This window comes from Phytophthora ramorum (assembly GCF_020800215.1).
Source record: "Phytophthora ramorum isolate Pr-102 chromosome Unknown Phyram_PR-102_s0002, whole genome shotgun sequence".
NCBI lineage: Eukaryota > Oomycota > Peronosporomycetes > Peronosporales > Peronosporaceae > Phytophthora > Phytophthora ramorum.
The window spans coordinates 832,262-857,364 of NW_027150648.1; the positions used below are offsets into that span (position 1 = coordinate 832,262).

At 49.4% G+C, this 25,103-nt stretch overlaps 7 protein-coding genes across 7 annotated transcripts; 3 read left to right on the top strand and 4 right to left on the bottom strand.

Moving 5' to 3' along the window:
- Positions 1 to 6,966: 6,966 nt before the first annotated feature.
- KRP23_1738 (uncharacterized protein) lies at positions 6,967 to 7,392 on the bottom strand (the record flags this gene model as incomplete). The annotated part of the gene is made up of 1 exon (XM_067886395.1): positions 6,967 to 7,392. The coding sequence occupies one exon, from the start codon at positions 7,390 to 7,392 to the stop codon at positions 6,967 to 6,969; it is 426 nt and encodes a 141-aa protein (XP_067749071.1).
- Positions 7,393 to 9,125: 1,733 nt separating this feature from the next.
- On the bottom strand, positions 9,126 to 10,254 carry KRP23_1739 (uncharacterized protein; the record flags this gene model as incomplete). The annotated part of the gene is made up of 2 exons (XM_067886396.1): positions 9,126 to 9,877; positions 9,933 to 10,254. 2 exons carry the CDS (start codon positions 10,252 to 10,254, stop codon positions 9,126 to 9,128), a joined length of 1,074 nt encoding a protein of 357 aa, XP_067749072.1.
- A 1,623-nt stretch (positions 10,255 to 11,877) lies between these two features.
- KRP23_1740 (Homeobox protein knotted-1-like LET6) lies at positions 11,878 to 12,624 on the bottom strand (the record flags this gene model as incomplete). The annotated part of the gene is made up of 1 exon (XM_067886397.1): positions 11,878 to 12,624. The coding sequence occupies one exon, from the start codon at positions 12,622 to 12,624 to the stop codon at positions 11,878 to 11,880; it is 747 nt and encodes a 248-aa protein (XP_067749073.1).
- Positions 12,625 to 13,989: 1,365 nt separating this feature from the next.
- KRP23_1741 (uncharacterized protein) lies at positions 13,990 to 14,373 on the top strand (the record flags this gene model as incomplete). The annotated part of the gene is made up of 1 exon (XM_067886398.1): positions 13,990 to 14,373. The coding sequence occupies one exon, from the start codon at positions 13,990 to 13,992 to the stop codon at positions 14,371 to 14,373; it is 384 nt and encodes a 127-aa protein (XP_067749074.1).
- A 2,753-nt stretch (positions 14,374 to 17,126) lies between these two features.
- Positions 17,127 to 17,762, bottom strand: KRP23_1742 (uncharacterized protein; the record flags this gene model as incomplete). Its single annotated transcript, XM_067886400.1, has 1 exon — positions 17,127 to 17,762. The coding sequence occupies one exon, from the start codon at positions 17,760 to 17,762 to the stop codon at positions 17,127 to 17,129; it is 636 nt and encodes a 211-aa protein (XP_067749075.1).
- A 1,656-nt stretch (positions 17,763 to 19,418) lies between these two features.
- On the top strand, positions 19,419 to 19,991 carry KRP23_1743 (Temptin; the record flags this gene model as incomplete). Its single annotated transcript, XM_067886401.1, has 1 exon — positions 19,419 to 19,991. One exon carries the CDS (start codon positions 19,419 to 19,421, stop codon positions 19,989 to 19,991), a length of 573 nt encoding a protein of 190 aa, XP_067749076.1.
- Positions 19,992 to 23,199: 3,208 nt separating this feature from the next.
- KRP23_1744 (uncharacterized protein) lies at positions 23,200 to 24,073 on the top strand (the record flags this gene model as incomplete). Its single annotated transcript, XM_067886402.1, has 2 exons — positions 23,200 to 23,590; positions 23,667 to 24,073. 2 exons carry the CDS (start codon positions 23,200 to 23,202, stop codon positions 24,071 to 24,073), a joined length of 798 nt encoding a protein of 265 aa, XP_067749077.1.
- Positions 24,074 to 25,103: the final 1,030 nt, after the last annotated feature.

A 25,103-nucleotide genomic window follows, 5' to 3' on the forward strand; every position in this document is an offset into this window, starting at 1 on the left:
TCGCCAAGACTGCAAGGAGCGACAGTCACCAGAAGAGCTACCGATAGTACTATTATTCAGACCAAAACATTATTGCCACCTTCGATTCAACCCCAAGGCGGTAATAAAAGGACTTCAGACCGACCCTAAGCAAGCCGAACCCAAGGAAACCAGCTTAGAGGACGAAACTATGAGCTCTCTAAGTGAAAACACTGATGAAGTTATGAACGAGCCAAGCGACGACGCAGAAGGAGGACCGAGTGAACAACAGCAAGCGGACAACAAAGCCAATGAAGGAGATCGACAACTTACAGCAGCAGAAATTCACGAACGCAGCGAGGAGCAAATTAACGGAAAGGGTCGAGAGGAGGAATTACGAGTGTTCTCAACCGCTGGAATTGATGGAATTGCACCTGGTAGGAGACAGGATTTACGTGACTTACAATGGTTAGATGAAGCAGCAGTGCAAGAATGGATGAAACGGTACGACGTAGATCAAACAACGCTAAAACAATGGCAAGATGAACTACTGGATAAAGGACCATCATCTATTTTTACTTCGTCACAGTCCAGCGACCCTCACTCAAGCAGCTCGGTATGGGAACAAGACGACCCAGAAATCCTACCAGACGCGAGCTCCAAAGAGATAGACAGCACAATAAACCCACATCCAAGCCGATTTGACCCCAACTATACTACCATCGGTGCTAGTAGGGCTCGACAAAGAGAACTACGGAAGCTGTGGCACAAAGAAGCACCGAAGTGGGAACAGGAGACCACAACAGCATTCCCTACACTACCAGCAACAACGGAGACATGGAAATCGGTAGTGACGCATGCTCAAGGGACTTTGCTATCAACGCTTAGAAAGTATCAATCTCCAGAGTTCATACTCTCAACAATGACAGACGCAGTACTGGATTCTTGGACTACAGCGGCTCGCTTGGACTGCCTGATTCACTGTCTGGGTCAACTGGCGGAAAAAGCTGGTGAAACAGGAGACAGCGCCAGCACAAACTGGCTGGAGTTATGTATTGGAGAACTGCAGCAACAAGCAGCGCTAAATCAAGAACAACTCAACCTATTCCCGACTGAACTATGGAAGAAACTGAAACTGATGAAATGTGGAGACATGGAATTACTCAAACTCTGCAGTAAGGGACGACTGAAATATCTGTCGAGAATTATTGTAGCAGCACATGTGTACACCAATGAACTTCAGAGATTAACTAGGAATTTTGGAGGCCGACAACCCACGACCACAATTGAGTACCTCGACATACTCTTTGAGGTCATGCAAGAGAATGCAGCTATTAACGCAACTATCCACCAACAGGATACAGCTGGGGTATGGGCCAAGATCGAAGAACTGCTCACATCTCGGTCCAACAGAGTCGAGATTATTCCAGAAAGCGAGTCGACAGGGCAACAATAAATCATGAATCAGCTACCGAACAACAACCCTCCGGAAGGAGACTACTACAGTGACCTACACAACATAGCTACTTTATTTGAACAACCACCAGTAACACGACGACACAAACTAGGACCTCGAACCAACTTAACCATCAGCACTCAAAACTTACGTGGATTTGCGAAGAAATCACGTCGACAATGGATGAGCGGGTGGCGTAGAATTCGAGGCAACCGAAGACCTGATATTATTTTACTCCAAGACACACAACTAAAAAACAACCAAGCAACAAACAAAATGATAGACCAATGGCAAAGAGCATGGCAGATATCTAAACCAGACCATGACTTGAGCTACTGGACAAAAACAACGACGAAATCAGCAGGACTGGGTATCCTAGTAACACCCGAAATCAGCGCTCGAATCAAACCATGGCAGCAAGCAAGCTGGACATCACGAGTGATGGCAGTAGAACTTGATGAATGGCTCATAATCAACATGTACGCACCTGCGCAGCACAAAGACCAAGACCAATTTTTCGCAGACCTTGAGCCGTGGATATCACAACACTCCTCCATTATAGTCGGAGGGGACTACAACTGTGTACTACAACCTCACCAAGACCGAGTAACAGCCAGAAAACCAAGTAATTCCAGCAATGAAAGCAAACTTCTCAGCACACTGCTTGATAAGTGGGACTTCACTGATGCTATCAGCCTCTCACGTAATTTGGATGACGATGAAGAGGACCACGACCCTCTCCATTACTATACACATTGGACCCAGAACGGAGCCAGTCGACTAGACAGATATTATGTAAAAGGAGAACCCTTTACTGCAACACAATGGGTTAGCGTGCTGGAAGCAGCGCATAACTCCGACCACCGGGAGGTGAGACTGGAACTCACAACAGGAACAACGACGACTACGACAACAAAACGAATACTGCACTACCCTATCCAAACAGGCAGACCCCAACGGGTTAAGGAAGCCATTGGAAAAGGACTTAGTGAAATTATGGACATATATGAACTAACACAAGACCCGGTCGCTAACTGGGACACAGCCATTGAAAGTATTCAACAATTACTTCAACAAATCCAGACAGCGGACGCACGCCAAAGCAAAAGGTATTTTGCCAATATCCGAGCATCAACTAGGATTGTTCGAGTTTCTCAACAGGAAATACAAAAAGCAGCACAGACTGACGCTATGAACAAAGCAGCACGATCATTTGGTAGGAACTTACAAAAAAATCCGGAAAACACAAGAGCGCACTTCAAGAGGAACTCAGATTGGCAACGAGATCAGACAGTGACGGAGATTAAACCATCACCAGGTCACTTCTACCCAAATGACTATCCAATTGAAGAGAGAATGGCAGCGGAATGGAGCCATGTGTTTCGAAAATCCCACGCTACGAGTGACCCAACTAGACGAGAAGGAATTCTTCAGAAGCTGGCCACTATACCAAAACAACACAGACTAACACCAGAGGAAGCGGAAAGCTTAGTCTCACCGATCTCGGAAGGCGAAACTAGGGCAGCAATTGAACATCTCAAACGGAACAAAACAGGCGGGACAACAGGTCTCAACCACGACTTCTACAAAGACTTCTTCGAGGTACTTACACCTGGACTTACAAAACTTTTCAATACAATTCTCGATGGCGCAGGAGAAGTACCTCAATCCTTCCTCGAAGCAACTATAGTACCTCTGCGGAAAAAAGGAGATTCCACAGATGCTATGGACTATCGACCTATTGCCTTGCTAAACACGGCATATAAACTTTTCGGACGAATTCTAGCAGATCGACTCCACCAATTTCTCCCAACACTCATTAGCCCAGCACAACAAGGCTTTGTCAGAGGAAGAAACATTGACAAAACTGTCACGATATTACGAAACGTATTAACAACAAGTGTTCATGACCCAGTCAAAGCATGGTCAGATTTATCAGCGGTCCTGTGTCTGGATTTGAGAAAAGCCTATGACACCCTTGACAGATCATTCATGCTCATGGTACTCAGTAAATTTGGCTTCTCAGAAAAATTTATCTCAGTTATACAGCGACTACACAACGGAACCACAGCTCGATTTCTTGTCAATGGCAAAACTTCAACCAAATGGACGGTAGGGTCAGGAATACGCCAAGGGTGCCCGTTAGCGCCATTACTATTCATTCTGGCAGTCGAAATTCTCAGCCACGCAATTGATCAGCAACCCGAAATCACCGGCATCACAATACCAGGGAACTCAAAGATCAGACACAAGTTCTCAGCCTTCGTGGACGACAGCACAGTGTACATGAACTCGCTAAAAGAACTACCAGCAGTACAACGGACACTACGAACATTTGGTGAACTCTCAGGACTACAGGTACAACCGGAAAAAAGCATACTCATCGGACTCAACACCGCAGGAACGCCAACCAAGTGGCAAGGATACCCCGTTTTACAGCCAGGAGAGACGACGCGGCAGCTGGGATACTGGGTAGGCAACAAAGAAGCAACGACAGAGAACTGGAACATCCGGATTGAAAAGATACAACGACGCCTCAGGATAGCGACCACAGTAGGGAACTCGGTGGCACAGAGGATCATGCTATTCAACGTGATCGCACTACCGGCAATTCTCTACACGGGCAAGCAATTCATCCCACCCAAATCAACACTTAGACAACTCGAAAACATACAGAAACAATTTCTATGGAGAGCATCCGCGAGCACAGAATCCAGCACTCACAAAATCAATGCAGCTTTACTCTTCTCGCCCAAATCAGCAGGAGGATTAGGACTTCAGGATATCTCGAGAGCACTCCAAGCAACTCGCTGTAATTTGGCGGAAAAATGGCTAAACACACCAGCGGACGTATACACGGAAGCGTGGCACGCTCTGGAGAAGCAACAACGGACATATGCTGTGCATTTCGACCGACCTCGAAGAAAATGATTAGCAACTCAACACGAGAAACCAACGGACAACTGAGAATTTCAGCACAAGCCCTGGGTAAACTAGAATTATGGGAGGCGCAGTCACAAGGACTGCTTCGAGATGAGGGCCAGGATGACCAACTAAGACAAGTATTAGCAGCAGGACCAGCTCACGCATCTAGTTTCTGGCTTACCGATGACACAATCTACTTCAGATCGTCAAAAGTGACACGAACAGCAACGCTACCAGATCAGGCGGCATTTTTACTTCAAGCACCATGGGACAACAATGCATACATCATTGACAAACACGGAAAACCACTACGGAGACAAGATTTTTCAATGATCCCAACATGTCGAATCGCTGATATCGAGGTAACAGCTATGACGACGCTAGTTGAAATTGGAGAACATGGCGCAAAAATCAAACCGAACACAAGGAAATCACTAGCTAGGGGACGGCAAGAAGAACAAGTCAGACAATGGTGTAACAACGTGCTCCACAGCGTACCATGGAACTTGTGGGAACAACCTGAGCACGCAGCTACACCTATAACTCTCCCCAAGATCCAGATGCAACTTAAGTGGACCAATGATCCAACTCGTGAGGGCAGCATCATTGCAACGACAATGATCAACACTCACTCACCAGTACTACGACTAGAGCTATGCAGCGACGGGTGGACTTGGAGAATTGCATGGTCGGCGACAAATTACAAGAACAGCGAGGACTACCAAGAACTACAAGCTTGGATACGTGTTGTTGGCATAGTATTCACCCCCAACCCGCAAACAGCCTTATATCCATGGACGGCAAACACAGCGACAATGGCCAAGAACATCACAGCACAACTTCGACGACAACGAACAAGATACTTTCGACAATCCCAGGATATAGATCTACAACAAATCATCGAAAAAATCACGAAACGAGCAACAACATCAATTTGGGGGAACGCAGCACTGACGCAAAGTCCTGACAATTTATGGGACCAACATGGAGTGTTTACTGACTACCAAAATTGGACAATATATCGAGCAGCAATCGGAGCACTAAATCTATGGCACAGAAAGTGGCCTGACAACCAAAACTGCCCACAAAATGAATGCACCTGTACAACTGAGACGATCGACCACATACTCTGGGACTGCCCAACAGCGCAATCAGCATGGGCAAAATGGATCAACCAATGGATGGGCCAATCAGTCAGCGAACGAAGACGGCAAGACCTAGAACCAGCAGCAGCATCAAGAACAGCACCTCCACTTACAATGGAGTTTCTAGCGATGGCGCAGAAATGCATCACTAGATGGACACCACACCACACCACGGCAATGACAACATTATGGAGAATCTGGACCACAGTGACCCCAGTTTTGCTTTGGCGACTACGAAACAAGATCATATTTGAAGGTGAGGAAATGTCAACACAAGATACACAAGCAGCAGTCTATGCAGCAGGAAATTTTCAAGTCCTAGCAGTGGCAAGTGCCTGGAAACGGAATCCACGAACACGAATCCAAGGAATCTGTTTGAGCATCTGTCATAGCATCATGATGACAATCAACACGAACGAAACAATACCCAAGTTAGTCAAATGGACGCTACAGTACCACTTTAGCACGACACCAGAAGAACAAGTACACGGAGGATGGATACTATTAGCAGAAGAACAGGACGAGCAGTGGCATGGCGTTGAAGCAGCAAGTGTCAGCTTTTCGACAAGGGGTCACGGCAGGCGAAGGCAGTACACTTATTGGCACATGGACTACAAGCAGTGGAACACCACGGCAGAGCAGCAGAGACATACCTACGACTTGCGAGCGTGGACAAAACAGCACAAAAAGCTATCAACAATGTATCGGAAACAACAAGCGAAAGCAACGAAGTCAACGACAGCAATGAAGTCCAAGTACTGGATCAGACACTCCATCAGTTCTTCACAGTCCAATGGAGCACTCCAGCGAAAGCAAGTCTGGAAGCCGTACGCATACTCGCAAATACCAAGCAGACACGACATTTCACTCTACACAACTCTCAAGTCGCACAAGACCCGCTACACGCCTACCTCAGCCGATTCACGACTCAAGATCAAAAACGACAAACCCCTCCACGACAGACAACAGACATCAAGTCACGTCTTGCATATTATAAGGCTTCTATAGGAAAAAACACATAAACATCAAATAGAAGGCCACCTTACCACCACCACCAGGTGCACTGAAAAGAAATCGATACCGCAAATAGACCGCCCCAACCAATGCAATGAACCAGGCTATTTTGCTTAGTACTTGAAGTACTTCCAAGCAGTAGCGCAGCTAGCCACGATAAACGAATTCTGTGAATTCGAGATCACATCTACTCGCCTGCTGGAACCAGCCCCCATGGGGGATCAATCCAGTGCTGTTTTAAGGCGTGGGGGGAAACGTAGCCTGTGCTATTGAGAGGGTGCTCACGAAAGGGGAGAACTAGCGACTTCTCCAGATCCATCATCTTGAACAAATCCATTGATGACGCCATTGATGACCCTGAGTTGGTCGGAAATCCAAGCGCCGTGTCAAGTGTGATATGGGTAAGCTGCTTGCAATCCACCGGGCTATAGTCGATGATCGACGCTCCATACACTTGAGTTGGCCAGTTCATGCTGTAGCCGTAGTGCATACAGTCGTCATGAATAGAACAACGACGACCTCGCTCGTGGAAATCCTCAGGCAAAAAAAACAATCGAGCACGTTAGACCATGAGATCGTGTACGGTCGCATACTGGCGATACGTTTGAGCAGCTTCAAATTGTCGGGGTCATCAGCGGCATGTCCTCGAACTGCTTTGACGACATCGCACATCACGTCAATGGTCAGTTTGTTGGTTAGCATCAGCCCACGAAGACGGATGAGGTTCTCCATGATGTGAATCATAAACAGATCCGCCACAGAAAGTCGATCCACGGACTTCTTCTCCTTGCTTTGCCGTTCAACGAACTTCTCCGGTCTGGTCATAAAGTCCACCGCATTGTACGCGATCTCCTCTTCAAGGGGTGGAGCGCTAGCTGGCACGTTCCACATCATCAAGCTACCGACCAACCGTGTGCCACTCGACACTGCTTGCTTTCCCTTTTTCTTTTTACGGTTCTTGCTCGATTGTGTAGCCTCACGAGCATGGGCACCTGAAATCGTTGCGTCCTTCTCCAATTTGATAACAACATGTGGGGGACGCCAGTCAGCATGTACTGGGTCAAATCAAGTCTGTCAATCTCTCGGCGAAAGCAAAAAGGGGCAATCAGCGATTTCTCGTTGTACCTCTCCATATTCAGGAAGAACTCGGATCGTGCCTTCGACGCAGAGATTATCTCCGCTGATGCCCAGTGCTTCAAGTACGGCAACTTGGGGTTTTCATGTTACTCTTGAAGCGACTCCAGCACCGACTTCACACTTTTCCGGAAGTCATCTGGGGTAGTCTCGCTCCAGGTCGACGAAGCCACACTTCCATAACGCTTGAAACTGAAATGGTGGGAGATGCAGATATCTGCGTGGTGACCTTGCATTTGGCAACAGCAAACTCACTCATCTCAAAGCCAACGAACCTCAACGGGCCATTGCTGTCGGCAGTTTTATCCTGAAGATGCAGTTGAAAGTAAACTGCTGAAGTCGTTGAAGCCAATAGCGACGTGGGTGCTTCCAAAGAAGGAGACCTCCGCTCGGTTCGGGTTGTTGGCAAAATTTGACCGGATCCGAGCATCATATTCTGGTAGACCATCGCCTTGACCGACCCGGCCGTCAGTAATGGTACCCAAGCTCAACGAAGCACCCTTACCTACCTTGGAGAACCTCCAACGCTGGTGTCCTATGCCATCACTTGGTCAAGTCACCAGGGTCCATATTCTTATATAAGAAGTTGTCGCGCGTGCTGTGCACCATAGTCCAAGGACTTGCGCTTGCATCGAGGTAAGCGCGGTGGAGAACCTTCTGAGCAACGTTTATGTCAAGCCCTTCAGGCCAGCCACGAAGCTTTGGAAAATCGGTATGAAGTTGCGGGGGTGGGTGCTTCACGAGCATCATTATCTCGCGTGGGAGGTCTTGCTGCTGACGACTCAACTTGGACATTGCAGAAGCAAAACCAAAGCGCATCATCTGCTCAAAAGCTTCCATACGAGCAATATACTCGTCGATTGACTCATTTTTCTCCCCGCGTGGCAGGGCAGAAGGAAATCTGCTTCATCCGTTTTTTTTTTTTGCTCTGAAGACTGGCAGCAATGTTGTCAGGTAACTGGGCATTTCGCTGTTCTCGCTGGACATCTGTTGGCACATTTGATACTTGCTCAGTGGTTTTAGTCTCTGAGGACTGCTCTGAACGTCGTTCGACATCGGCGCTCATTTTCTGTTTGAACTCTTGCACCCGCTCTCTGCTCTCTGCAGTCGAAAACGCCTTCGAAACAACGAATCGCATTCAAGTCAGCGATGCATTCTTCCTGTGTGTACCCCAGTATTTGCATGCAGCGGGCCCAGCGTGTCCAAGCCTTGTAGTTGCGCAGATCTATAATGCCTGCAATGGTGGAACTCAAAAGGGCCGCCTCGGTTCTAGGCACCGAATCATTCTTAGTGGAAGATCCACTGTTTCCCCCGACACTGATAACCGGGACATCTCTAGTTTCTCGGTGCAGCATCAGGTGCACGGCAGCAATGTTGTTTAGCACAGGAGCTATGTCATGGCAACAAGACGCTCTCGCTGCAATTCCCTTCCGGTAACATTCCTCAGCGGCATGACATTCGCCCTTGGTAAAGTGTTCTGCTCCTGCTTTGCGTCATGCGTCCGCATCCTTAGACTCCGCCGCCAACGCTCCCCCTGCAGTGTCCTTGGTAAGACATCCCGGAGATTCTAGCGTCGCACACCACTCGACGTAGAGTGAAATGGCGAATAAGCAGTGGATGATTTGGGGATCTCCTGCTTCTTGAGCGTTCCTTCCATCTTTGACAGTCAAGCGAGGGATAACACTACGCACATGAGCAATCACACGTTCTGCAATCACTCGGCCGCCATGCTTCCCTTTCTCCTCTCCTTGCGTCCCAGCATCCTCAACAAGAGCTGTTGCAAGTCGAAACCACCCCTTCACGTAGGTCGGGTTGAGATGAACGGCCGTGCCTGAAAGATGGGTCGCAGTCCTGTAGTCTCCTATCTTGAACCGGGACGTCGCAATATTGTTCAGCAAAACTGCGATTATCCCCACATCCTCCTTTACCGCTTGAATCGCTCGTTCATAACACGCCAGTGCTCCACTCCCTTCATTTCCCGTGGTCACAACACCGAAGTACTCATTTCCAAGCTTCTTCCACGTCTCCATGTCTTTCGGAACATCCCTCCACGGAATCGTCTCTTTGGCCTGTTCGACTCGAATTCCTTCCGACATGTCTTGTCGAACTTTAAAATACGGCTCAAAAACCACAATTGGTTGCCCTTTTGAGAAACGACCAGCAAGTGCATACTGCCACTCGTGAGGGGGTAAATCTGGGTCAACCAGACCATAAGCTCCAATTTCCACCAAGTGCTCCCTCACATCTTCCAGTAACAGCGAGGACGACGCAATAAAAAAGCCTCCTCGATACCCACCCACCCAACAAATATCGTCCTCTGTGGTTGGTGCCCACCACTAATTCCATACCGATCATCGGCTTTAGCAACTTGAGGAACCTCATATCGAGGTTCGGTTTAGCGTTTGTGTTAGATAAACTAAATTGAACTCCGTCCGGCTCAATTTGTCCCGCAACAGCGCCCCCGGGTCGCACAAATCGGGATCGCGCTTTCCTGAACCGCTTGATGAGACCCTCACGGGTGCGCGACTGCTGCACCTGCTCCTCGTACTCGCCCGTCTTTCCCATGGCATTTTGGAGCAGATTGATCTGCTCTTCTTCGGGCAGAGACGCCAGGTACTCCATCAGCTTGGACGGGTCGAAACCCGTCGGCAACGGGAACGATGAAAATAACCAAGATTCGAAAGTTGGATATCCAAAACGCGTTTTGATTGTGTGTTCTCCAGTGCAGAGGGTGAGTCCGTACATCGTGAGCCTTCTCCAACGTCGCGTGCCGTGCCAATGACCTTCCAGCCAGCTTTGGTGTAGTGCTTGGCGAAGGTGAGACCGAGGCTGCGGGTGGCGCCAGTGATGAGAACAGTCTTGTTAGAGGCGGACATCGCTAGGTGAAGTTGGTTGCTTGGAGTGTGCTGCTTGCAGGTTGTTGCAGAATGAGCTCTCGCTCGGCAATGGATGTCGCTCGCTCGCGTAAACTGACGGTGGGGTGATCCGAGACGCTTACGCACCGGGCATCTGCTGAACAATGGCGCGCACGTTCAGCCACCTCTTACAATTCAACAACGTTCTCGTCCTCGTCCTACTCTCCCGGGGGGTTCATTTTCGTTTCTTCTTTCTCGTCGCCGTCCTCCTCTCTCAAGTAGCACATCGTTGCGTCCTCGTCTTCGTCCTGCTCTCCCGATGGGTACTTTGATTCGTCCTCGTCCTCCCTCAAGTACATGACGCAAGGAGAACGCCTCGAGGCCCATTGAAGCACCCGTCCTTCACGCCAAAGCTGCTCGAACTCGCGCTTGGTCGAATCAACGTGCGTCTGATCCGTGGTCGTCAGAAACGTCTCTACATGGCGAGCTCCATCGAACGCGGCCTCGCTGTAGTTGCCCGTGCCTTCTAAAATGAACTCGTTGTTGACGACGGTCCACTTGTTGTGGACCATTAAGCTGGGCACGCGTCCAGTCTTGACAGGGATCCCCGCGTCCTTAAACTTGTGTAGCCAAGCCATGTTTTTGGTCTGGAGCGCGCTTCGCTCGTCGACAATCATGCGAACGACGCAGCCGGCTTCAAGCGCCTTCAGTATGGCCTCTCCAATGCGATCGTTCGTAATGGACATGTGGCAGATGTCCAGCGAACCCCGTGGTCTAGCGGCCAGGCCAAGATAGTACACGACCTTGTCCTCGGCGTCGGCGTCTCGAGAAAACCACCGCACTGACGAGACGTTTCGTGCAGGGCGCGTGTCCTGCATTCCGACTATCCCGGATAAAATCAATATTATCCAGATACACACTTTCCTGTGAGACTTGATGAGATCAACAAATTCAGAGCGAAACGTTTGCCAAACCTGTAAAACCATATGCCAAGCAAATATCCATTTCCACAGGTTTGCAAACAATCGCTCTCAATTTGTCGATTTCACTATACTTTGTTCAAGTGATTCTGAAAACGAATTTTCGTTCCGCTCTGAATTTGTACATGCCATCAAATCTCGAAGGTTACCCTCGTTAAATGAATAGAATATTACATTCTGGCAGAGGGCCTCTAGAAAACCATAGTGTTGCAGAATGAGAGCGGACGCGAAACCGCTCTGAATTTGAAACAGAGGCCTATTTTTCTGGATATTTAATGGATCTAGCTAGCATCGCCAATTTCTTTTTTGGAACTTACCGTCTTACATGTACAACGACGCAGAGTGATAGTTAGGACGCAGAGTTCATTTGCTACATCGATCGGTAGCAATCGATCGGTCGTACAGGTACTTCAGGCTTCGGTCTGACGCAGGACGTAGTCCAGCAGACAGCGCGGCTTCTTGGCGTTCGAGCGGTTGGGTTTCCAGTGGCGCTTGCGCATGTTGGCGAACCAGCTGCGCACCTGCTGCTCGGCCAGTCCCGTCTTGTCCGCGATCTCGGTGCGCTCGTCGGGCGACGGGTACGGGTTGTCCTTGTGGGCCAGGAACCACGCCACGAGGAACTCGTTCGACTTTTTGGTGATACGCGAGCGCTTGGCCGGACCGCTGCCCGACAGGATCATGCCCTGGGTCAGTGCGTCCGCGCTCTGGTCGTTCAAGGCGGGTGCATGACGCTTCTGCAGCAGCGTGGTCGTCCACTTTTGCTCCTGCTTGAGCGTCGCCGTCTCCTCCACGGACGCTACGGCGTCCACGCACATCAGACATACAAACTGCCACAGCCGCCACAGGTACAGCGCCGCCTTGAGCATGGCCACATCCGTCGGACACATTTCGCTCTGGTCGTCCAACTCCGCAATAAGGATGCACCAGCAGTCGGACACTGTACGCAGCTCTGCGTGCTGGTACGCGACCGCCTTGACCCAGAATTCCTGCTTGGACGTCCGGTCCGTACAGTGGACGACCAGCGCTGCGAGAAGCTTCGCCGGCTGCGCGATCATGGCCAGGAGCTTGTGCGCGAGCGGCAGCAGCGCGTGGTCGTGCATTGGAGCAGCCGCCTTCTCCTCCTCCTCGGCGTCGCAGCACTGCAAGGCCGCGGCCATGACGTCCTCGTGTGTCACATGGCGAAATGCCTCGAAAGCCTCAACCGGGACGTCGTTAGCCGTCAGCGCCGCTTTGCTGGGATTTCTCTCGAGAGCGCAGGCGGTAGTTGGCGCGGTTCGGAAAAGTCATTTTCGCAAGTGAGGGAAGGACCAGGACTTTTTTCATCATCACGTTTGCACTTTTTGGTAACTTTTTTGAATCGGCTATTGGTAGTAATAAAATGGATTTTGTCTCCATCGTAATATTACTAATTTGGGATAATTATTTTTTACTTACTATATTGAAATTACTAATGGGGTGATAAATGTAATATTACTAATAAGAAGTATTAATAGTAGAATCAAACTACTAAAACAGTCGTACCACAGATTCCGCTCGCACTTCTCCATGCGCTTGATCTCATTGCTGTTGTGATAGAGAATTAGCTGGCGCTGAGCTCGCTCAGTGCACGTACAGGTGTGAAGAGGGCTTATGACAAATGTATCGTCGAATACACTTTCTCCTGGAACTATTGATGAACAATGGCCCAGCTAGACTCGCGCGAACAGAGTTACTATTGGAAAGGTATTGTAGCTGTGGGCCCACATATACGTAGAGCTCTTTTTCTTTCATGGCAGTGTTTTCTTTCGAATCGTGCAAATATGCGTGTATGTTTCCCAGATGACGTCTACATTTGAATCACAGTCCACACAGAATCACGAGGGGGTTAAGAGGTCGTCTATTTGTGTTTAGCTAAGAAATTAAACACAGAATCACGAACTTGTAAAAGCTTGTGGTGGTCGGTATCTGTTTAGAGATCGCCCCAAAGCTCGTTACTTCAAATATGATGAGCAGGGGACCACAAATACAGCAAGACGTCGCTTTTTTTACCCCAGGCTGGCCTTGGAGCACCTCGTTGGACCTGGATGTACTCTTCAAATGAGCGGGAAAAGGTGATAGAGATACTGAAGAGCCACTCATTTGCGCACGGCCTTCGAAGATATTGGGCTTGGATTGATCCTGTAGAATAGAAGCTAATTTTGTACTGTACCTCATATTATGAATTACTAGGGCTTTGCATTGCTAACGACTATATTTGTAGATCCAAATAAATGATATTGGTAATAGTAATATAGCGTACCAGGTACCTTTTGGCTCTTGTGCTGGTCCTATTCGCCTCAAGCTGCAGTGGTCTGCGTCCCGACGATCCCGCCCGGAATGCCGAAACTGCTATCAATCGCATCGAACGCACGGCAGACAACGCGGAGACCCTTGATGCGCAAAATGAAGAGAGGGGCATTTTTGACCTCTTCAAGTTTAAAAATCCGTTCCGGAAGAATCAGGCGCTAAAGACTTTGTCACAGAAGAATCTCGCTTTTGACACGATGATGGCAGTTGCTCAGAAGAACCCTGCTAGCAGCAGACTCGTGGGGGCCCTGGGAAAGAACCAACCGAAACTCACGGAGAAGGACGTCTCGTTCTTCAAGAGCAACCCTGTATTCGGGAAACTGAAGGCGGTTTTATCAAAGAAGCCGGCGGAGATCACCAAGAAGGACGTCCAGCTGATGCAGCAGACTCCTGGTTTGAGCAGAGCGAAGTCGCTGTTGGGGAAGGACCCGTCCAAGGCGACACCGAAGGATCTCAAGCGTGTGGGAACCTTTATGTCGAAGAACCGTGGCAACCCTGACAAGTACTGGAATATCTTCTACGGCCTCATTTGCTTGGCTGTGCTGGGAGTTATTGTTTCCATTGCGTTTGTTGGGTTGTAAAAGGTGGGCAATTCTGCATCAAGCGCCTGGGCGTCCAGAACAAACAAATGAAATCTGAGTGGGTTGATTTACTACTGAATTACGACCATAAACGACAAGAGTCGTAGTATTTTGCATTGGTCGAATCAAAGAGTCGTCCTTACTTCGGTGCGCTAGTAGCAAGAGCATAGATCAAGACTGCGAGTGCACTTACTCCAAAAGTTGCCATCACGACATCTATATAGACCCGCTTCATGCCATTCTTGGCCAAATACCCCCGAAGTATGCCAGCACTCTCTTTGTTGAGCGTCGAGGGTTTTTTGTTCAGTAGTCCTTTGAGTTTGCTCTTCTTCTTGAGATCCTCGACATTCTTTTGGGTGAGCTTGGTTGGATTCTTTCCGAGTAGTCCTTTGAGACGGTTGAAAGCGGAGTTCTTGTCCTTCTGTGCGAATGTCTTCAGCACGCTGGGACTTGGTCCTCTCTCTTCTTTTTGGACGTCCATCGGCTTCGCAGCACTCGTCGTATCGGTGCTCCGTAGATCCCGTAAACGAAATGTTGATAAATCCACGTTATGATCTTCGCCTCGTTCCTCGGCCTCAGTTTTGGGTTTGATCTGTTCGAGGTTTACACGGGTACCGTGGGGAATGGAGCGAATCTGGACATGGCTGTTGCCATCGATTTTCTTCATGCTCAGTCCATGGCAATTGGCAGCGAGCACGACGAGCACTACTACCAACAGGGATCTAAGGTGCATCCTGGGTGGTGTCGTGTGAAAGGTTGAAGGCAAAGAGGAGGTAAATTCAGAATGAAAGATGCCTGAATTACAGGTTCTTATCATATTTCCCAATGGTAAACACATACTACGTTGTCCTCGCGTAAACACAAAATTACATGTACTCGCACGATTTGCCTCGGAATGAATCAATTTCATATGTCTGAAAGATACAGGACGCCAATCCCCCGGGCTCCAGCATTCACTATGGCGGCACCTTTACTGTTTGAGCACATCGCAACCAGTGCCTGAACCAGATCTGATGCTGTAAAGTTAAGTCTCTTCATTCGGCACCGTTGGATTCAAAGGAATCACTTCGCAACCTTCCAGGCAACACTCACATCTACTGCAGAATAGTTGAAGACTTGCTACGCGACCATGAACCTTCGTGCTTTCCTCCTCGCTGCGATTGCCTCGCTCGCTGTGGTCAAAGCTGACGTTGAGATGATCGACCACGACACCGTCCAACCGTTCGCTCAGCCAGAGCCCACCACCGACTCCGAGAAGACTGCCGTCAAGTTCAAGCCGCAGCTCCACATTTCGTACGGATGCCACCCGTACCCTGCAGTAAATGCGAATGGCTCTGTTAACGCGGGACTGAAGTGGGCTGGCTGGGACGACGGAGACTGCAAGGGCTCTGGGCTGGGCTCACAAGTGTACTCGCGCTCGGACTGGTACAAGGACAAATGGGCTATCATGTACGCCTGGTACTTCCCCAAGGGCCGACAGTACACTTCTGCGTACCGCACGGGCCACCGCCACTACTGGTCGTATGGAATCGTGTGGACTGACAGCTCGTCACCTGATAACTCGACCATTCTGGGTGTGTCAATGTCCGCTGGTGTTGGCTTTGGAAAAGCCACCCCTCCGAAGTCGAAGTATGTTGTGGATGGTACGACCGTCAAGTTCGACTCTTTCCGGAGTTTCTGGGGCAGCAAGATGGGTGTGAAACTCACGACCAAGGAGGGGGAAATGCAGGATCTCATCACGTGGGAGCAGATGACGGAAGAAGCACGAACTGCATTGACTGATGCCGACTTCGACGTCGACTGGTCAGTCAGGAAGGTTGTGATGCCCATGAGTGATGACGTTTTCATGACGAAGCTCAAGAAGGCCTACCCGTTTTAGACTACCATAATCGGAAGTATATCTTTGGAGTTTAGTAACTTACTATTTCCGCTTAGTTTTGATCACAAATTGACAGGACAATCCTTTCATTCTGAATTGACCCCCTCCTTGCCTTCAACATTTCACACGACGCCACCCAGGATGCACCTTAGATCCCTGTTGGTAGTAGTGCTCGTCGTGCTCGCTGCCAATTGCCATGGACTGAGCATGAAGAAAATCGATGGCAACAGCCATGTCCAGATTCGCTCCATTCCCCACGGTACCCGTGTAAACCTCGAACAGATCAAACCCAAAACTGAGGCCGAGGAACGAGGCGAAGATCATAACGTGGATTTATCAACATTTCGTTTACGGGATCTACGGAGCACCGATACGACGAGTGCTGCGAAGCCGATGGACGTCCAAAAAGAAGAGAGAGGACCAAGTCCCAGCGTGCTGAAGACATTCGCACAGAAGGACAAGAACTCCGCTTTCAACCGTCTCAAAGGACTACTCGGAAAGAATCCAACCAAGCTCACCCAAAAGAATGTCGAGGATCTCAAGAAGAAGAGCAAACTCAAAGGACTACTGAACAAAAAACCCTCGACGCTCAACAAAGAGAGTGCTGGCATACTTCGGGGGTATTTGGCCAAGAATGGCATGAAGCGGGTCTATATAGATGTCGTGATGGCAACTTTTGGAGTAAGTGCACTCGCAGTCTTGATCTATGCTCTTGCTACTAGCGCACCGAAGTAAGGACGACTCTTTGATTCGACCAATGCAAAATACTACGACTCTTGTCGTTTATGGTCGTAATTCAGTAGTAAATCAACCCACTCAGATTTCATTTGTTTGTTCTGGACGCCCAGGCGCTTGATGCAGAATTGCCCACCTTTTACAACCCAACAAACGCAATGGAAACAATAACTCCCAGCACAGCCAAGCAAATGAGGCCGTAGAAGATATTCCAGTACTTGTCAGGGTTGCCACGGTTCTTCGACATAAAGGTTCCCACACGCTTGAGATCCTTCGGTGTCGCCTTGGACGGGTCCTTCCCCAACAGCGACTTCGCTCTGCTCAAACCAGGAGTCTGCTGCATCAGCTGGACGTCCTTCTTGGTGATCTCCGCCGGCTTCTTTGATAAAACCGCCTTCAGTTTCCCGAATACAGGGTTGCTCTTGAAGAACGAGACGTCCTTCTCCGTGAGTTTCGGTTGGTTCTTTCCCAGGGCCCCCACGAGTCTGCTGCTAGCAGGGTTCTTCTGAGCAACTGCCATCATCGTGTCAAAAGCGAGATTCTTCTGTGACAAAGTCTTTAGCGCCTGATTCTTCCGGAACGGATTTTTAAACTTGAAGAGGTCAAAAATGCCCCTCTCTTCATTTTGCGCATCAAGGGTCTCCGCGTTGTCTGCCGTGCGTTCGATGCGATTGATAGCAGTTTCGGCATTCCGGGCGGGATCGTCGGGACGCAGACCACTGCAGCTTGAGGCGAATAGGACCAGCACAAGAGCCAAAAGGTACCTGGCACCCATGGCGGATTTCTTGTGGCAACGGAGGTTTGAGGAGTAAGAGACTGAATGATAACACGCCATGTATTCATACAATATAATATACCTCGAATACAGTTGTACTAATAGATGTAATCCTTGCTGCCGAAAAAGTAGCGTAATCCAAGCGAAGCCCTACCTTACCGATATGCACAGTGTCCGATTCTGTTTTGCTGCTGCATGTATTAAAATAATTTTCTTGGTGCTGCACTTACTGTCTTCGTGAGGAAATGGCCGGGAAAATACTATTCCACCAGCCATCTGCCCTTATAAGAGAGAGATCCGCCCTATGCGAACGCTACACTAGCAAGGAAGCTCAACCAAATGACTCTACACTAGCGTAATGAAACCAAGAACACGTTTACTACTACCGTAGCGTCATTCAAAATGGACCATTTCTGTTCCAGCAAAGTCTGCAAACAGCCGCGACAAACGACATCGTACTAATGCCATGCGTTTTCCGGGAAGCCCTGGATATTTACCCCTCCGTGATGCTTGCAATAGAGACTCCTTTATTCAGTTGAAGTCAAATACTCTTGGATATGTTCCCCTTTAGTAGCATCTGTCTTTTGATGTGGTTCACTCCCAGTCACCACAGCTTTTTCTTGAGCGGTCGTTCGATGTTCTCAATCGATCGCTGCTTTAGAAGTGATGGCGACAGCCACGACGGTCAACAGAGGGAAGTGAGTGCGTGTTTAGTTTTGTCCGGTTTCGTCTGAGCTTCGAGTACTAAACAGTTGAGAACTCTACGAATCGACCGCCTGAAGGCTATTTCAGTAATTTTCAGATATTAGGTGGGATATTTTAGAAAGTTTAGTGCGCGGAAATCGCTTCAACTTGAGGAGAACGAAGGTGAGCAAGAGGCGACGCAAGCGGCGGCCATGGGTGATACTAACACGCTACCCTAATGGGGGCACCAATGCCCGAAGGGTATCTATGAAGCAATATCTGGCAATTTTTTCTGCAGCTGACGGCAGAGTGGCGTGTATGCTACCACAAAGCGTTCAAGTATTATTGATATTAACTGATTAGAGGGAGGGAGTGGTCCAAGCGGAAGGTGTGCTGTGAAATGGTACTCTCGATAGACCCCAATCTGTTCCAGACGGAGATAGAGGAAGCGACTGGAGGCGGCGAAGAACAGATCGGGATCATCGTAAAGGAAGAATATGATTCCTGCTAAGGTGACGGCGATAATGATACGGCTTCGAGTTCAAGGGACACAAAGCAGGGGAAGCAAAATATGGAGGTGAGAGCCAACAATAGACCAATTACGTCGTCAACAACAGCCTCGATTTCTTAGGCATGCAATTTTACCATACTAACTTAATAAAGCTGCTTACATGAGTGCGAAGCGCGTGGGTGACACCAAGGTCTATCGAACATTCGCTGCATGAAGGCTTCAAAGTCGTGGTGTTTCGTCCGCGGAGGAAACACACAGTATAGTGCATGTTCCAATGCAATTTACTTTGTTCCGGTACCTAAGTGCGAGCTGCAGTCTTGAAATTGAACCCTAAAAACAAGTTGGTGAGGAGTTTCGTCTTCCATTCTGAGACTAGCTAGAATCGTCAGGTCTGATCTGCCTGATGCTCACCTCAGAGCTGGAACGGCGTGCCCACAACTTAATCCGATCCCCATCCAACCATGAAGGCAGCCAGTGTAACTATCCTCGCAGTGGCACTGCTTTCGCACGTCGAAGGTGTCCCATTGTACGTGACGCGGATCCCGAATGGTGACAATGTTCCGGGCGTCAGCGCCCTCGGCCATGAAGACACCACTGGCGATGAATCGATTCGAAACGTTTTCGGCATCGCTTTCGAGGAAGCTGGTACAGAATGGACGAGGGAACTATGCGAGGCAGACTCCGACGAGGACGGCCAGACAAATGGCCAAGAACTGGGAGACCCTTGTTGCATCTGGGCCGAGCGCAACACGCCCCAGTGGACTAAAGGTGTATCGCACCCTGGTGATGATTCCAAGACGTCGGACGAGTCTCGCTGGGTGAGTCTCGACTGTGAAGTCGTACGAGCTAAAGCTGAAGCGGACGCCGAGGCTAAAGCAGAGGCTGAAGCGAGCAAGAATAGTCCTGATGAAGATGAAGATAGTGAAGTGGACATCTCGATGGGTGACGCATCAGCAGCTTCGATATTGCAACCCACCAGTGCAATCGTTATGATGCTTGCAGCCATCCCCGCTGTGCTGCAGATTGCGTGGTAGCAACGATGTCAGTGATAAAGCAACAGTCTGCTGAACACCTACAAAAATCGTAATAAAGTAGCAAGGAGTTGATGATGTTGACGTTTATCCTGTGTCCTTATCCAGAATCGGCCACGAAATATCTAGCTCAACATCAATGTTGGGATTGTGCAAGAACTTGTCGCTCCGCAGGTATCCTCACACCATCTAATACGTATTTGCAGTGACACGAAGTGCAAGGCCTTGTTTTCATGTAAACTGCACTTCCTCCGGTCGCCTTGCTCAGTTCACTCCCCAATACCGCCTTTACCTCGTTAGACTTTGGTCACTAAGCTGCGTCCTCGCAGTTTCATCATCGGCACATTTGCGACTGCTTCTTTCTCAGTTTCTTTGGTGGTTGCTATGTCAAACTTCGTGTGGCTCGTGCCGAATCGTGTCAACGTCCCGAGTCTCCCGCAGTTGGCCACCTCGCGACCGACTTCCCCAGACGCAACGCTTTCGGCCGAGACTTTGGAGAATCTGGGCTGAAATGGACCAAGGATCTCTGCGAGAACGACTCTGTTGAAGATCGCCAAACTAATGGCCAAGAACTCGGTGGCCTTTGTTGCCAGTGAATGATCGGTAGTTCCCCCGTCTGGACCACCAGAATCTCTCACCCAGGAGATGCCACGAAAACGTCGGATTTGTCGCGCTTGGCTACAATCACCTGCTTAGCCCCAAATTCCGAGGCAGATACCGAAGGGAGAGGAGACGATTGTACGCGTGATCCTCGACATGCTAATGTTTGTGTCCTACATAGTTCAGCCACGTTCGCATTGGCATTACTGGCCAAACTAGACAACAATAAAAAAAAACACGTCCCATTTAGCAAGCGTACAAAAGCTAGCGACAAATTCTAACCTATTGAATTTAATGGTGACTTCATACCCGGGGGCTTGCAAAAGAGGAACAGCGTCCCAGGCGCTCATGAACTCGAACGGTTGGCGGCAACACACCGCCTTTGTCTAAGATTTCAACGATGCAGAACGGAAATGGAGCTCGAAAATACTCCTGAGGGATCCAGACCAGACCTTGTGCTCAAATTGTAGCCGGGTAAACTGTAAACTTTAGACAGTTGAGCAGCGATCAAATGGGACGGGGTAGAAAGAATTGTCAAGCAATACAGGAGTGTGAATCCGGGAAGGCAGCCTCGCAGATGCTTGGTGAATCTACCAGGAAACAATTTGGAGTGAGGATGACGGAAGAAATTTGACCCCCGTCAATTATTGGCAAGAGACTTGGCATCGCAGCTGGTAAGACTTCCTGTGGACATAAGAAAATGGTGCAAGGCCAATTTGGCACGATTGATGCAAATTGATGCTTGAGTTTGGCTCTGTAGGATACTAGTCCAGGAAGAGTTGGTGATGAAAGCCATGAACTCTGCTAGCCAGGTCGCACAACGTCATCACTGAGCACAGCCTGATCCATTTCATTCGGAAACTTGTCGTTTTCAACGCAGTCGATACCAAAAGCTAGAAGAAGATGCCCTCCGGTGAGATCATGATTCAAGCTGTCCTAGACCATTTCGTAGAAAGCCAGTGGGGGCAAACGAAAGCGCTCGAGATTTTATTGGAGGGGTCGACTGACGTGGAGAGGGATCTCAACAAGCTGCTGCAGGTAGAAAATACGCGGCATCGTGTTGCACTTGATGCGATGGTCAAGTTTGTGGAGGCACTTCCGCAGACTGAGTGGATCATTTTGACGTGCGATGTCATGCTCCAAGAACCGACTCGGTGGGATACTTTGGTAGTAGCGTGCATGCTCCACAGAGCGATGGGATACGCAACCGACAAGACTCTCATGCTGGCCGAAATTTTTTGGATTCAGCGCTTGGATGTTGCTACTCGAGCCATCGCCAGCAACTTGCCTATTTCGATAACTTCACAGTTGGGAAACGATAAGTTATACTTGGGCGATATCTATGAGCGTGATGGGACTAATCGCTCGGTTCTCTGGAAGCAGCAGTGGGCGACCGACAACAACAAAGAGTTTTGGTGATTTGTTCCAGTTTCAACAGGATGCCGCGATTTCTATATTGTCAGCGTATACATGGACGAGTTTCTGTGCGGCTCAAATGTCCGTATTGTAAACGTTGAGGGGATATCAATGAAGCGAGTCTTTATTCGACGTGAAGACCAGTTGCCGAACGACTCTGGTATCTGGCGTTTGATAAAGTCCGAAGGGAATACTTACACCATCTACAATGTCGGCCAGGCTGCTTTCCTGACTTCTCCCGTGCAAGCATACGATGGCGCTCGGCGCGATGCCGTGACCGCCCCGTTCCGTCCTCTTGATGAGACAAGGAGTGCTTGCCGCAAATGGACGATAGCTGCGGCATTGTCTACGCGAATGGAGCGGGGATTGAAGTTGTTTTTCGCGCGAAAGTACAAGGAAGCTGTGAAGACATTCTCGAGTGTTGTAGCCACCGATGGCCTCTCTACTGTGGACTGGACAAAAATTATATGCTATCGAATGGCAGCAAATTTGATGTTGGAGAATGAAAGGTGCTTTAAGGAGGATTTTGATCTGCAAAATGACAAGGATGGCGTGCCCGACTATTTCTTTGGTGCACTTGCCAAGCAATTAACTGACCGAGAGAAGACGATATTGGACCAACACCACCAGTTGAGTGTCGAGTGACTTTGCGGGAGATGCAGTGGCGGTGCTAACAAAGACATGTAGTGGATTTTTTCATTTTCTACTGAGAACTCTACACTAACCCTGAATGACAACTTGCACGGGCTAACTGTGGGGGCTTGCTGCCCTCTCTCGTTGTGCCGTGTCGCATTCGCGCCTAACTGGCGCACAAAATGCTTCGCGGAATTGCTATTCATTCTCCATTTCGCTATCACATTCTTTCACACATTCTGCAGACAGGAAACGACATGGAGCCTGACGAGAGCAATGCGATACGTTGGACCGGTATTCAGTTGGGAAGAACTTCTCCCGATGCCTGTGCTCAGGCCGTTAGCTGCTTTCTCGGGATCCGCGATGTCGAATACCGAGGAGATATTTGCTGAAGAACTTGCTCTCCACCAAGCGTGTCCAGCTCCTCACCATTCAAAAAGCTGTACTGAAATTCCTAGCGAGTCTTCCTAATCCAGAGTGGACAGTAGTGGGCTGCCAGTTCCTGCTGGAAGCTGGTGGCCGTTGGAATGCGGTAGCGGTAGCTTCACTGCTAGACAAAGTAATGGCTCAAGCACGAGGCAAGACGTTGATGCTGGCTGAAATCTGCTGGGTTCGCAGCGTTTCGCCCGCTGCTCGAGCACTTGCCAGCAATGCACCTGTCATGGTCGCTTCCGTGCTGAAGGACAACTTGCTGTTCGCAGCTGAGGACTATTTCCTGTACGATGAAACACGTCGCTGTGTCTTTTGCTGGGCGGATGAGTGGGAGGCGGACCAAAGCAAGGAAATGTGGCGGTTTGTACCTGCGAGCCCAACCTTCACAGAATTCTACATCCTCAGTGTATTCGCACAGGAATATCTGTTCACATCTGATGTTGCTGCATCGGAGACTGCTGAAGGCTTCGGAGAAAAGCGAGCATTCACTTGGCGTGGAGGGGAGCTGCCTGGCGAACGAGGTCTGTGGCGGCTCATTCCCGTGGACGGGGCTTTTGCAATCTACAATGCAAGACACGTATTTGATCTCTCCACCAGCCTCGGGCTCTGCTTTTCGGCGTCTCGTGCTCACTAGTAGCTACCGTCCACTGGATCAGTCGTGGGACGAGTGCCACAAGTGGCGAATCAACCCAGCAGCACCTTCCCCCCTGGAGAAAGGCCTGGACTCGTTTTTGGCGAAGGACTACGTGGCTGCTGTAAACCTGTTCACGACTCTCCTGGAGACGGACCGGCCTTCACTCGACGCGAGTATCAAGATCTACTGGTACCGAATGGTGGCGAACTTGCGCCTTCAGAAGAAGGACTTGTTCCGAGAAGATGCCCAACTGCTCACCGAAATGGGCGGATGTCCGAAGTTCTTCTTGGAGGTGATCAATGATGTTCTGGCTGCGGAGTTGACTGCCCTGGAGAGTGCAGACCTCGCGCAGAACCTGATTTTTCACTAGTGCACTGAAGTTACGATGAGGGAGGGGGGCCGTGAAAGAGAGTATGCGTCCGAGGTACAGTCAGCAGGGACGCCTGAGACGAAGTAGGAAGTCATGATTATACCGGTGTGAGGAAGCAGCTTTCGGAGTTGTTAATGGACTGCACAGAATGCATAGTTTTGTCATGTTTGATTGCGTTCCTCTCCTTATCTCCTTCCATGTTTCTGAGTGACTTATGGTCGCCCCGAATCGAGATACCTCATGCCAGACAGGTGCTTCCGCAAATATATCTGCCCTTCGAGTTTGCCAATCCAAATAGCCATCCAGTCTAGCTTCTCCCCATTGTCGTGAGGTGGATCTACGAGGAGCTGCAAACGCAATTGATTCATTTCCGATCTAGTGATCCTCCAGCTCAGAAAAGCAAGCTTCACCTCAACCGGGAGCTTGAGCGCCCTCATGTCGCGCTATCAATAAGCGGTAGCTCAGGGACGCTTCGAAGAAATCCACTCCCATGGGAGTTTTACATGTAACGTTACGACAGAAACTGACCGAGCGCATATCAGACAGACAAGTTGCAGCACGGCAGCTTTTTCTCGGTTGGCCACGATTGTTTGGTTCCCAATACACCGAAGCTTCTTCTTTCACTGTAGCATCTCTGGCTTCGACGCTGACGCAAGGACAGCCAATAGAGTGTTCTGGGTGATCCCATGCCAAGACAGTCGCAAAGGGTTCCACTTCAGCAGTACTCATACACGAATCGAAAAGGAGTGGAAGCAGACAAATAAGTTCGTGCTTGTTTCGAAAACAACTCGTACGCTAGCCATTTCCCAGCTTGTGCTTGTCTCGTCGTGCGGCTCCGTTTTCAACTGTATTTTTGTAGTCTGGCTATGACGTTGCGCGCTTCAGAGTAAGTTGCGAAGTGAGTTCATTTAGCAGTTAGACGAAGCTCTCTAGCGCTACTCGCCTTGCAAGGGGGGGGGCGTGCTGTGTGGCAACGCCCTCCAGCTCTCCAGCACCAACCACTGGTGCTTGATTATGCAGTGCCGCGGTT